The sequence below is a fragment of the Ricinus communis genome, chromosome 8, assembly GCF_019578655.1.
Source record: "Ricinus communis isolate WT05 ecotype wild-type chromosome 8, ASM1957865v1, whole genome shotgun sequence".
In the NCBI taxonomy this organism is placed as follows: domain Eukaryota; kingdom Viridiplantae; phylum Streptophyta; class Magnoliopsida; order Malpighiales; family Euphorbiaceae; genus Ricinus; species Ricinus communis.
Window position 1 is genome coordinate 18,488,003 of NC_063263.1, and position 11,982 is coordinate 18,499,984.

General features: G+C 31.4%; 1 protein-coding gene across 2 annotated transcripts; it reads left to right on the plus strand.

Moving 5' to 3' along the window:
• The first annotated feature begins 10 nt into the window (after positions 1-10).
• LOC8269766 (trigger factor) lies at positions 11-3,555 on the plus strand. Of its 2 annotated transcripts, none has more exons than XM_015726230.3 (8): positions 11-226; positions 400-515; positions 613-656; positions 733-824; positions 946-1,054; positions 1,578-1,591; positions 2,333-2,434; positions 3,330-3,555. In XM_015726230.3, exons 1-8 carry the CDS (start codon positions 182-184, stop codon positions 3,450-3,452), a joined length of 645 nt encoding a protein of 214 aa, XP_015581716.1. In that variant the 5' UTR covers positions 11-181; the 3' UTR covers positions 3,453-3,555. The 2 variants fall into 2 exon arrangements, with proteins under 2 accessions (XP_015581716.1, XP_015581717.1); XM_015726231.3 differs by having other exon boundaries at positions 3,334-3,555.
• The last annotated feature ends 8,427 nt before the right edge of the window (positions 3,556-11,982 follow it).

Genomic DNA, 11,982 nt, shown 5'->3' on the forward strand with positions numbered 1-11,982 from the left:
TAAATCCTCCAAGAAACGGTATCGTTTAACTGGAGGGATACTAGTAAAACGACAATATTTAAAATAAAACGATGGCGTTTGACTGATTTTGTAATCTTGAAGCGGGCTGTTGCGCTAACTGATAACTGATAAGAGAGCCGTTGATTAGAGCAGAGAAGGAGAGCACAGAGAAAGATAAATAATGGAAATGGCCGTTAAAACCCTTTTCTTGGGTTTAAATCCCAAGGTATGCAAATTTTTTTTCTTTTTTCTTTTGTTTTTGCGTGTGAAAAAATAATTTTTTTGAATCGCAGCTGCAAATTCTTTTACAATTATGAGAAAAATGAAAACTTTTCATTTGAACTAATTACTGTTAACCATCTGCAATTATGAAGTCATTGTCTTTGTGGGTTTATGTAGTTGATGCATAACAGACACACAGTAGATGCCATCTTTACGAACACTTCTTGCAAGCCCACCACATCTGTTTCTCATCGAACAAGAAACACCACTCAAGGATATTGTGTAAGGTTAAAGTAAGTTGGATCATATTTATTGTATTTATACATTAGACTTTCCCAGTTTTATTGAGCAAAACTGAGGAAAAAAAAAGAGTAACGTTTCAATTCACAGGGAAAACCACAGATGTCTTACTCCTGTCTGTGCTGTACTATCAGGTGCCCATCCAATTCAACTGGTGCTTTTAATTGTTCTTTTTAGTGCTATTGTTGACATTTCCCTTGATTAAAATAGACATGCAAGATATTGGAGTTGGAGCATCTTCTTCTCAGTTTGAACAATTCTCAGTGATGGCTTCAAGTACTAATGAACCTCGAGAACTAAGGGTATGAGCTGAATGTTGCAGTCCTAAAACTGATATGCTTGGATGATTGGCTAATTATGAAAATTAAAATTGTTAATTTGGTTAGTGGTTTGACGTTAATTCTATACAACTGTTTTTAACAGATCAGTGTTGAGGTATCAGGAGTGAAAACTAGAGCTATTTTTGACAATGTTTTTGAGAAGATGGTTGCTGCTGCCCAGCCAATTCCAGGATTTAGAAGAGTTAAAGGAGGTACAATAGTTGAATTTACTATTCAACTTCTACTGGAGAGCTACTGCTGTTTATATAATCTTAAAACTATTAACATCTTCAAAAGCTGCTTTAGTCAACCAAGTCTCTTTTGCTAAGTATTAAACTGCGTTTTGCTTCTTTTAGAAATTAAAATTGCTTAGTTGTGATGGCTGGTCTGAAGAGTAATAGGATAGTGATATTTGTTGTTGACCATGACAGTATATTGCCTTTTGGAACTTCTTGCACTTGCCGTTTGATCATTTAAGAATATGATCAATTGTATTTCATTAAGAAAAAGAAATTCTGTATAAGCTATAATAAAATCCTGAATTTTAAGTTGAGAACTTTAGATGACAATCCAAATACTTTGGTTTTTGCAAATTCTACGGACAACCATTTCTCTTGTAGCAGTATTTTTTAAGGTTTCTCTTTCTTCCCTTTTCATAGAATGCTGACATTTTCTTTTTGTTTCCAATTACTTCAACTGGGTGCATTATCATGTGGATGACTGTGGAACTACCAGGTAAGACACCAGATGTAAGTTTCTTTATCATCTTATTCTCCTGGATGCAATTAGCAATGTAATATGAAACTGTATCTTTTTGTTTGGTGTGCTTAATTATTGACTGCAATCCAATCCCCTGATGTACTAGTGGCCCTTATGTAAATTCATAGTGAAACGCTGTTACAGAACATATGCATGAGCAAAAATGCGCACATAGTTATTGGTAACAGAATCTGCTTTGTATCTTTATTTTGCTTTCTACTAGTTTTTGCTATGAGTTTGGTCTATTGGGCTCTTATGCTGTATATGCCAAACTGCTCAAATGAGTTTTTAGCCTTAAGTTTTGCTGTGAATGCGGTCAAGTGATTGCATCTGGATGCCATGGTATTAAAGGGGAAAGAGGGCTGTTTTGAGATAAAATCATGGTTGATTGTGCTTGCCACTTGCCACAGTGAAGAAAATAACTTAGTTTACATTGTCCATTTTAATCCTTTTAGATGGACATGTGTAAAAGTCTTAATGAGTTTGATAAAATTGCAGTTACTGCTGTCAACATATTGCTTTACTTTGTATTTAATGTAAAATACATGCCACGAGTGGAGATGCATGGGTTTCTAGTTAGCTATTCAATGGGAAAGCAAACAGTTACTGCTTAAAGCATAATACTCATAGACACTGATAGTGATGACATATATTTGTATATACATACACTTGTCCTTTTCTTGTTCCCCATACAGCTCTGGAAATTTATGATTACGATTCATTTCTTGCAGATACCTAGAGACATTCTGTTAGAAGTTCTCGGACCTTCAAAAGTCTACAAGGAAGTGATCAAGAAAGTAATAAACTCTACTGTAGCCAAATATGTTGAAAAGGTAACTATGTCCAGGCTCTGGAGTGTGTTTTCAGGAGTTTGGTTCTCTCAGATTGATAAAGTTAAAAAGAATTGGATAACTATGAAAAAAACTTGAAAGTTCGGGATTTCAATAGTCATTAAACCTTTCTAATATTTCTCATTCTGATTCTGATTTTGAAAATTGAATGACTTAGAACATGCACCATAATTTATCAAAAAAAAAAAGAGCATGCACCGTGGATTCACTTTCACCTCTGTCTAGCGCTGTTATATGTTTGACTTGATGTCTCTGCTAACTATTCGTTAGATATCCATTTTACATGACGACTTTGTCATTTTAATAATAGAATTTTCTGATTTTTTATGGATTGAGTAAATGAGACTTTCCAACACATAATTCTAATAGTAGCATGTCGTCCATTGATTCACTAGTTAATTGTGTTTGAAGGGTCCATTGATGCTAGCTTTTCTTTGGAATGTAATATTTCTTTTAAAAGATGTATATGAATTGAGTTTGTAGCAAGTGACATCTCTAAATCATGTTGATATTGACTTGATCTTCATAATTTCACACTTAATGAACACCAGCCAATATGAAAATGCTGAGCTACAATGCCTCTATTACTATTTCTTTGTCTACATCCTCTTAGTTCAATGTTGGTCTAATTTGCTCAAGAAATTCATGCCACTTTCGCTTGCCATTGTAACAACTGAGGAGGTATTAAGTATTCTAGTCCACCATCTGGAGTTTATCACATTTTTGGTAAGGGATACGTAAAAGGATAATTATTCATTATGTAGCCCACAGGGTCTCCAATGAAAGAAAAGAAAGGAATTATATGAGTTTTGTTTTTCTTTATGTTCTTCAAAGTGGGAGCATGAATTCTATTTTTTAATTTTCTTACTTTGTGCAGGAAGGTTTAAAAGTCAGTAAAGACTTGAGAATCGAGCAGAGTTTTGAAGATCTTGAAGAAACATTTGAACCAGATGCAAAATTCAGCTTTGATGCAGTTATACAGCTTCTAAAAAGTGAATGAAAAATGTTCATGTACTTTAAGAATTAACCAATTTTTGGGCTATATTTTTTAGCTTGTTGCGGCAAGTTTAAGGTCATTAAGAATCTTTAAGAAATTAATCAAATTTTGTGTTATGTTCAACAAAGAAATATCATTACTTAGCAATATCTGAAGCTAATACATCCATAACAAGGAAAAGGATGCCTGTGATCTGGCAAAGAACAGGCAGCCTTGCTAAAAAGTGAACTGCTCCATTCGCAAACCATCTGACAAACTTAAATTGCAAACCTGGAAAACTTCTAGCAATCTGTTTAAGATCCTCCATGATTAAACCAACTCCTGAATTGAAAGAAGAATCCTTAAGCCCTGGAAAAACTATCAGAGCGTCCATTTCAGTCACAAGCTCATCTAATTGCTTTCCTTTTTACCAACTAAGAGCCTCTCGAATTCCTAATGCTTCAGCTAGTCTGGGAGCAAAAGCACCATTCATAACATGAGACTCTGACACCAAGTATAGTTACAGATTCAATCACGCATCACACAACCAAAACCCACTTTGTTTTGCTCACTAGGAACAGCAGCATCTACATTCACCTTAAGCCAACTAGCATTAGGCTTAGTCCATGATAAAGCCCTGTTCTGACCCTGTTGATTATTGTCAACCTGAACATTAGAATTACTCAAAGCCTCTTGCCATTGACATAACTAGTCTTTGTGCCCGCCCTATGGGCAGGTTAATATATATTTTTTAGGCTCATTGTATTTTGTACTTAAATTAATTTGTTGTTGTCATTGTAATATATAAATAAATAGAACTAAATTATTTGTCTTTTGTTATTAATAAAGAATGTAATTTTATGTATCATTTATATCGTATTATCAACTATACGGTAACATTATAGAAATATGTTATAATTATTTATATTCATGATCAATGTATGTTATTGACTGTATTTGACAATTATGACATGAAAATAAGTGATAGTTTTAGTCAATTATATACTTGGGTTTTGGAATTTTGTATGTAGTACACAAAACAATCATATTGTGTTAAGCTCATTAGAGGCTTTAACTTTTTCTATCTTTTTCATTTTATATAACTCGGTTTAACAAGAAAAGCAATTGAGGTTTATTCTCATTAAATAGAAACTACCATGAACAATGATATTAACCCTCCAACTAATTCAGTCAATAAAAGCCAGCTGTACGAAGAAAGAGCGGAAAAATAAATTAAAAGTTACAACAGTAAAGCTAACATGCAATAATTGTGTAACTGAGCTGAAGTTATAGCCATGTGATCAAGGTAGAAAGTTGATGATGAATGATAAGCTTTGTTATTCTCCCTCAAGTTGGAGTGTACAAATTTTGTATACCCAACTTGGAGATAGCTGATTGAAAAGAAGAAATGGGCAAATGGCTTTGTGAAACAATCAGCAAGCTGATGATGCGTATGGACAAAAGCAATTTGATCAACCCTTCATGAAGCTTTTGCCGAATAAGATGGCAGTCAATTTCTATGTGTTTCGTACGTTCATGAAACACAAGATTCCCTGCAACCTTGATAGAAAAATTATTGTCACAAAAGAGAACTACAAGAGAAGAGGTAGGAACTTGAAGGTCAATAAATAAATATGAAAGCCACTGAGGCTCATAGATGATCGAAGCAAGTGCCCGATACTCTGCCTCGGATGAAGGGCAAGAAACGGTTTGCTGTTTCTTTGATTTATAAGAAACCAAGGCAAAATCCAAAAGTACACAAAAATCTAAGATAGACTTCCTCGAATCAAGGCACGAAGCCTAATCAAAATCAGAAAAAGTCTTAAGTGTGAGAAAATTATTAGCTGGAAAGAATAATCCTTGAGCTAGGGTGTCTTTGACGTATCACAAAATCCTATGTAAAGCAACTAAATGAGTCTGAGTTGGCGCATTAAGAAATTGAGAAACTTGTTGCACGACATAGGAAAGGTCAAGTCTTGTTGTAGTGAGATAAAGCAACTTGCCAACAATCTGACAATAAGAAGTTACATCTGTTAAGGCAGTGCTATCATTCTTGGATAACTTTAGAGAAGACACCATTGGTGTGCTGACAGGTTTAAAACCGAGAAATCCAATTGTTGACAATAAATCCAATGCATATTTACGCTGGCAGAGATTGATACCTGAACTAGACCGAGCAACCTCCAATCAGATGATGCTTGATGAAAATTCTGTGTAAGCAAGGCAGAAGTGAGTTTAGCATTCCAATGACGGCTAGCCTGCTTTAGATCATACAAACTTTTATTGAGTTTACAAATAAAACCAAGAGTAGGACTTTGAGAACCTGGAGGAAGAGCCATAAAAGCCTCCTCATCCAAATCACCGTCTAAGAAGGCGTCGTCGATATCTAATTGGTGAAAGGTGCCAATTATTTACGGCTGCAATAGCTAAAAGAGACCGTATCATTGTCGTCTTTGCAATAGGTGAATAAGTATCAATATAATCAACACCAAATTGTTAGATAAAGCCCTTAGCGATTAAACAAGCTTTATAATGCTTTATACTACCATCAAATTTAAATTTGGTGTGAAAGACCCATTTACAACTAATTAGTTGTTTAAATGGAGGTAAAGGTTGCAATGTCCAGGTATTATTAGCTTGCAAAGCAGTAAGTTCAGCCATCATAACATCTTTCTAGTGTTGATGTTTAACAGCCTCGTTATAACTGGCTAGATCATTTGAGTTTGATATGGTAAAAATAAATTTGGAATGAGCTAGGGTAAAATGGATAAGAAAGGACTATAGAAAAAGAGTGTGGGGTGGTACGTGTAGGAAAGATTATGTGATAATTTGAAAGATAGTGAGAAAGTTTTGTTTGTTGAGTAGAGTGTCTAATAGGATGAGGTAAAGATGAAGGGGGTAAAGGAAAAGGAATATCACTTGAAGAGCATTGATCAGTAGAGACCGTTGACATTGAATCAGTTTGTATCTCTAGAGAAAAAGGATCAATTGATAGATCAAGAGTGAAAGGATCAATGGGAAGAGGAACATCAAGATCAATTGCAGATAGTTTTGAACTAGATGCAAAAGGAAAAATGTCTTTATTAAATGTAACATCACAAGAAACAAAGACTTATTTTCTATCTAAATCATAAACTCGATATCCTTTTGTAAAAGATGGAAAACCAATGAATACATATTTACATGCACGAGGATCAAACTTGTGTTTATGAGTAGCAAGAATAGAAGCATAACATTTACACCCAAAAATTTTCAAATTGTCAAAGGAAGGTAGTTTTTGAAAAAAAATAGTATAAGGTGTTTGATTATTCAAAAGAGGTGATGAGAATCAATTAATAAGGTAGGTGACATGTAAAATACAGTTAGTCCAAAAAGGTAAAGATAAATATGATTGAAATTTTAGAGGTCTTGCAACATTCACAATGTGTTGATATTTGCGTTCAACCACACTATTCCATTGAGGGATATAAGGGCATGAATCTTGGTGTATAATCCCCTTCGAAGAGAAGAAATGAGACATAGCAAATTTTTTTCTATTATCTAATCAGATACACTTGATTTTAGAAGAAAACTTTGTTTCAATAAAATGACATAAACTTTGAATACGGACTCTTGTTTCAGTTTTATGTTTCATAGGAAATCTCCATGTAAATATGATTTTATCATGCACAACAGATAAAAAATAATGATGTCCATATACACCAAACCAAAGCATTTTTCTGTAACATAAACACTTACAAGAAAAGTAAGTTTTCGTTGCTTAGCAAAGTGGCAAACATCACAATTAGAAGCAGTAGATTGGATATTATTATCTAAAGCATGAAGAGTTTAAATTCTTGAAAAAGAAGGATGACCTAATCTATAGTGCCAAATATCACAAGGAAGAACAACATTAGAACAACAAACAAAATTAAAGATAGACTTAGAAGTAGAAATAAGAGATGATCCAAAAGACTAACTGATACAAGCCATTTTGTTCTCTAACTAAACCAATCATTCTCCATGGATGAAGTTCCTGTATGAAACAAAAAGAAGATTGAAAAAACATACAATATTTAGAAGTTTTGGTTAGTTGGCTAGTAGATATGAGATTAAAAATAAATTTAGGAACAAACAAGGCATTATAAAGGATTCAGGTATATGAGAGATGAACATTGCCAATATGTGTAATTGTAATAGATTGTGAGTTTGACAATTTAACAAAAATATTAGTTACAGGTTTATAAGTAGAAAAGAGAGAAAGAGAAGATATTATGCGGTTTGTGGCACCAGTGTCGATGATCCAAGCAGTACAATTAAGATTGTTGTTTGTAGAAGTACTTGAGCAAAATGATATACCTGACTCTGGCATATTAGTAAAAGCAACAGATAAGGCATTAACTTGAGATGAATGATGTTCAGAACTAATTGGATGAGCGGATGAAGAAGCCTAGTTTGAATTAATAAAGTATAAAAGTTTGTTATATTAATCAGGAGTAAATATATTGTGAGATAATTCTTCTTGTCCAGAATGTGGTTCAACATCCTGTGTGGATTCAACTTGATTTGCACTACTGTAAGATCTATTGAAAGGTTTGAAACCAATAGGATACCCATGCTTTTTATAACATTTCTCAACAGTATGGCCAGAATTACCACAATAAGTGCATATAGGTATATTATTTCCAAAAATAGGAGTTCTTCTTTGCATTCCATAAGATCCATTAGGCGAAGAATTTCATGAAACATTACTATTTTGTAAACCATTACTAGAATTGTAGCCAAAAATTTCAGCAGAGTTGCTATTGTAATTTCCTTTTCTAGCATAAAGAACATTACACTCAAAATTTTGTTAAGGAATAACAACTGCAGTTTGTCGTTGATGTTGTAAAACAAGAGCAAATACTTTTGTAATTGGATGAATATGATCCATATAGAATCTGAGACTTAACAATCGCAAAATTATCATTCAATCCCTTTAGAAACCTAATCACATAATCTTGTTGTCTATAGTCTAACCACTCCAATAGCATTACAATCACATGAAGGATCACAAATAAAGGAAGATATAGGATTAAAATTTATTAATTCATCCCATAAAATATTCAGCTGAGTATAAAATTCTGTCACATATGAGTTACCTTGCTTTAAATTGAACAATTCTTCCTGTACATCAGATATTATGATAGCATCAGCTTGAGCAAAATGGTCATGAAGATCTTTCTATAAATCTTTAGCATAGTCAATCCAAATTATACTTTATGCTATTAAAGGAGATAAAAATCTCATCAGCCAAGAAAGTATCATTGTATTACACTGTTCCTAAGCAGAGAACATAGGATCATCTTTGTTTGAAATAAAAATCGTGCCGTCCACAAACTTTAACTTATTCTTTGAGATTAACGCCATTTTCATGGATCGAGACTATGAATGAAAATTATGTCCAGTAAGAACAGAAGAGGTGAGAACCAAAGCTATATTTTCATTAGGATGCAAAAAATATGGACTCAAAAGTAAATCTTCTAGTCTTGATTAATTCGCCATTGAAGAGACAATGAGATTATAGAAGAAAAATGTTGTTTGGTTGCTGAGAAAATTTTAACGAAGAGAAAGATGCTCTAATACTATAACAAGAAAAGCAACTGAGGAATATATTTATTCTCATTAAATAAAAACACCATGAACAACAGTATTTATACATCAAGTTAAAATGAGTCAACCTTCTAACTAATTCAATCAATGAAAGCCAGTTGTATAAAGAAGGAGCGGGAAAACCAATTAACATTTACGACAGTAAAGCTAACGTGCAACAGTTGTGTAACTGAGCTGAAATTACAACTATGTGATTAAAGTAGAAAGCTGATAATAAATAATAAGCTTTGTTACAGTTGTTATATTTTATAATTTAAGTAAACCCAACATATTAAAAATAATGACAAAATTGATTTTGAAGTTGGCTTTTATTTTTAAATTGATACAGTATTATTTAATATTCTTTTAAGCATTTATGTCTAATTTTGGATGAGTTTACAATGTATATCTTTTTGTGTGTTATAATAATGATTTAGATTATGACATATTAATGATACTATGCTTCTTTTTTTCTTTTTTTATCTCTTCCCTTTAATTTAGAAAGTTTAAATTGTAATCTTAGTCTTAATAAAATGACTCATTTTCATTGGAATTAAATAATCTTTTGATACTATAAACCTGCACTTTTTATTTTGATACTATGAGTATCTTTTTTCGTACTCAAAAATGCATTTTCTTTCCCATTCTTTAAGTCGTAGAAAGCTAAAACTTGTCATCAAATATTTAGTAATTTATTGTTCGCATAATAAGACATCACATATTTATGTTTATATAATTAGCTTACAAGAAACATAGATCATACCACATAGACCTATAGGCACAAATATGTATATAGTTCCTTTTCTCAGTTCATTGCAACTTTTCACATTGTGAACATATAGATTTTTAATTGCAAGCTATTTTTCATGCAATACCTGGATTACAACGCATCAATTTCTGGCACAAATCTTTGCATTCATCACTCAAATTTGGTACTAATTTCTTTTTTAGATTTTTCTTACAATTTTGGTTAAGAAATTTTTATTTGTATGCCTTTTAATTTATTTAAATTTTTATCAAAAAAATACTAAAAATATACATAAAGAATACTAAAAGGATATCATTTAACTTGCATCATTGTCAAACCAGCCAAGTGAGATATATTTATCATTTTTTTTTGTATATTTATATTTGGTATCCATATATTAAAAGATATTATATGTTTTTCTATAGTAGGTTATGTGTTTTTATAACAATGGAAATGTGTGTTTTACCAAAGATATACTCAAAATGCAATTAACAATATGTGAAGATAAAATTAAAATAAAATCAAAAAAGTCATTTAAATATGCAAAAAAGGATAGTAGTTTTGTGTTTATAGTAGCTATTTAGATTTTTATGACAATAAAAACGTGAATAGAGATGAAAAATGAATTTGATTCTATCATAACTTTACTAAGAAAAATAATACTAAAAGGATATCAAAAGTATACTAATAAGATACCATAATAGAGTTCAAAAAGTAAGGTCGCATAAATAATAAAATTCAAGTCTTAAATCATAAAGAAATTGAGCTGTTAAAAAAATTATGCAGCTCTTTTCTCATATATATATATAACTCGAAAAAGAATCTATAGGAAGCTTTACGAGGACATAATCCAAAGTATTATCTTTAGAGACTTCTAGACGTGCAAATTTTTTTAGTAAAGGCATGTGCAATTTTAATTACAAGAATAAATTAGAAAGAACATATTGTAATCAATAGTAGTAGTGATCACAATCCGGTTTCAATCATTGAGCTATTTTATAAAGTAAATTAAAATTATTAATTTTTTTCATTAATAAAACCTAAACCAAACAAATTAAAATAATAACCTGAACCAAACTACCTTTAATAATTAATCCTTAAAAACAGTTGATTGTCGTATAACCATTATATTTTTTATCATTTTTTTAAATTTTCATAAGTCACTAAAGCATAATAATAATAATAATAATAATAATAATAATAATAATAATAATAATAATATAATTATTAAACATAAATTATAGCTATAAATAATAATATAAATAACTACAAATGTCCAACTATAATTCATCTTATTATTGGAAAATGATATTATTCCTAGTCTGCAAATCTAAATGATAAAAGAGGACCTCTAAAGAAAAATGATACAAATCCAAATGATACATGGAGACCTCCAAAAATTGTGAGGCTAATATAGTTTTAAGAGTCCTAACATATTTTCTCAACCTATAGATAACCAAATGTAGCCAAAATTTTCTTTTGTATAAAAATCTCTTAAATTACACACATTGCTTCCTCAGTCCCAAAACTTAAAAGGTCACAAGAGAATAAAAAATAAACTCAATAAGAATAATAATATTTTCTTTGAACCATAAATAACTAACTTTTGACATAAAAAATGAGTCAATCCACCAGCTTTTACTGCAATCCTACTACTGAATCTTGAGCAAAGGGAAAACAATCACATCTTGAATGCTAACAAAGTTTGTCAAAAGCACCACTAACCTGTCAATGCCAAATCTCTAATCCAAAAATAACTCTTCCCATTATATCTTTCCCTAGAAAATTATACAATAGAAAAGACAAATCAAGCTTTAACTTATTAAAACTATGAATGTCTTTTTGGATATTTGACGTTAGATGCCGATTTGACTTTAACAATTGAAAAGATAAAATCCAATCTTAAATTATCTTCAAATGGTAATCTGTATATATTGCTAATAAATTTACTATTTTCAAGGGTATAAACAAATAGTTGATTTTCGCTAGTGATATTCTTTAAGAAAAAATAAAAAAGCACAACATAGAGGTGATTACCATTCATGAAGTAGGAGGCATCCCATATTCCAGTCATTTTGAAGTCATCGTCAAGTGTCAAGTCATATGAATCATCTTTTTCCTCTTCTATATTATGCGCTTCTGAAATAGTTATTGTCTATTCATTATGCTGCCTCACATGCTCTTCCAAGTGTCCTC

Excerpts from the sequence above, each read along its gene's own strand:
- LOC8269766 (XM_015726230.3), top strand. The coding sequence starts at position 182 with ATGGAAATGGCCGTTAAAACCCTTTTCTTGGGTTTAAATCCCAAG. Across the intron at positions 227-399 it reads TCTTGGGTTTAAATCCCAAG|TTGATGCATAACAGACACAC; the intron begins GTATGCAAATTT and ends GGGTTTATGTAG. Across the intron at positions 825-945 it reads ATGAACCTCGAGAACTAAGG|ATCAGTGTTGAGGTATCAGG; the intron begins GTATGAGCTGAA and ends TGTTTTTAACAG.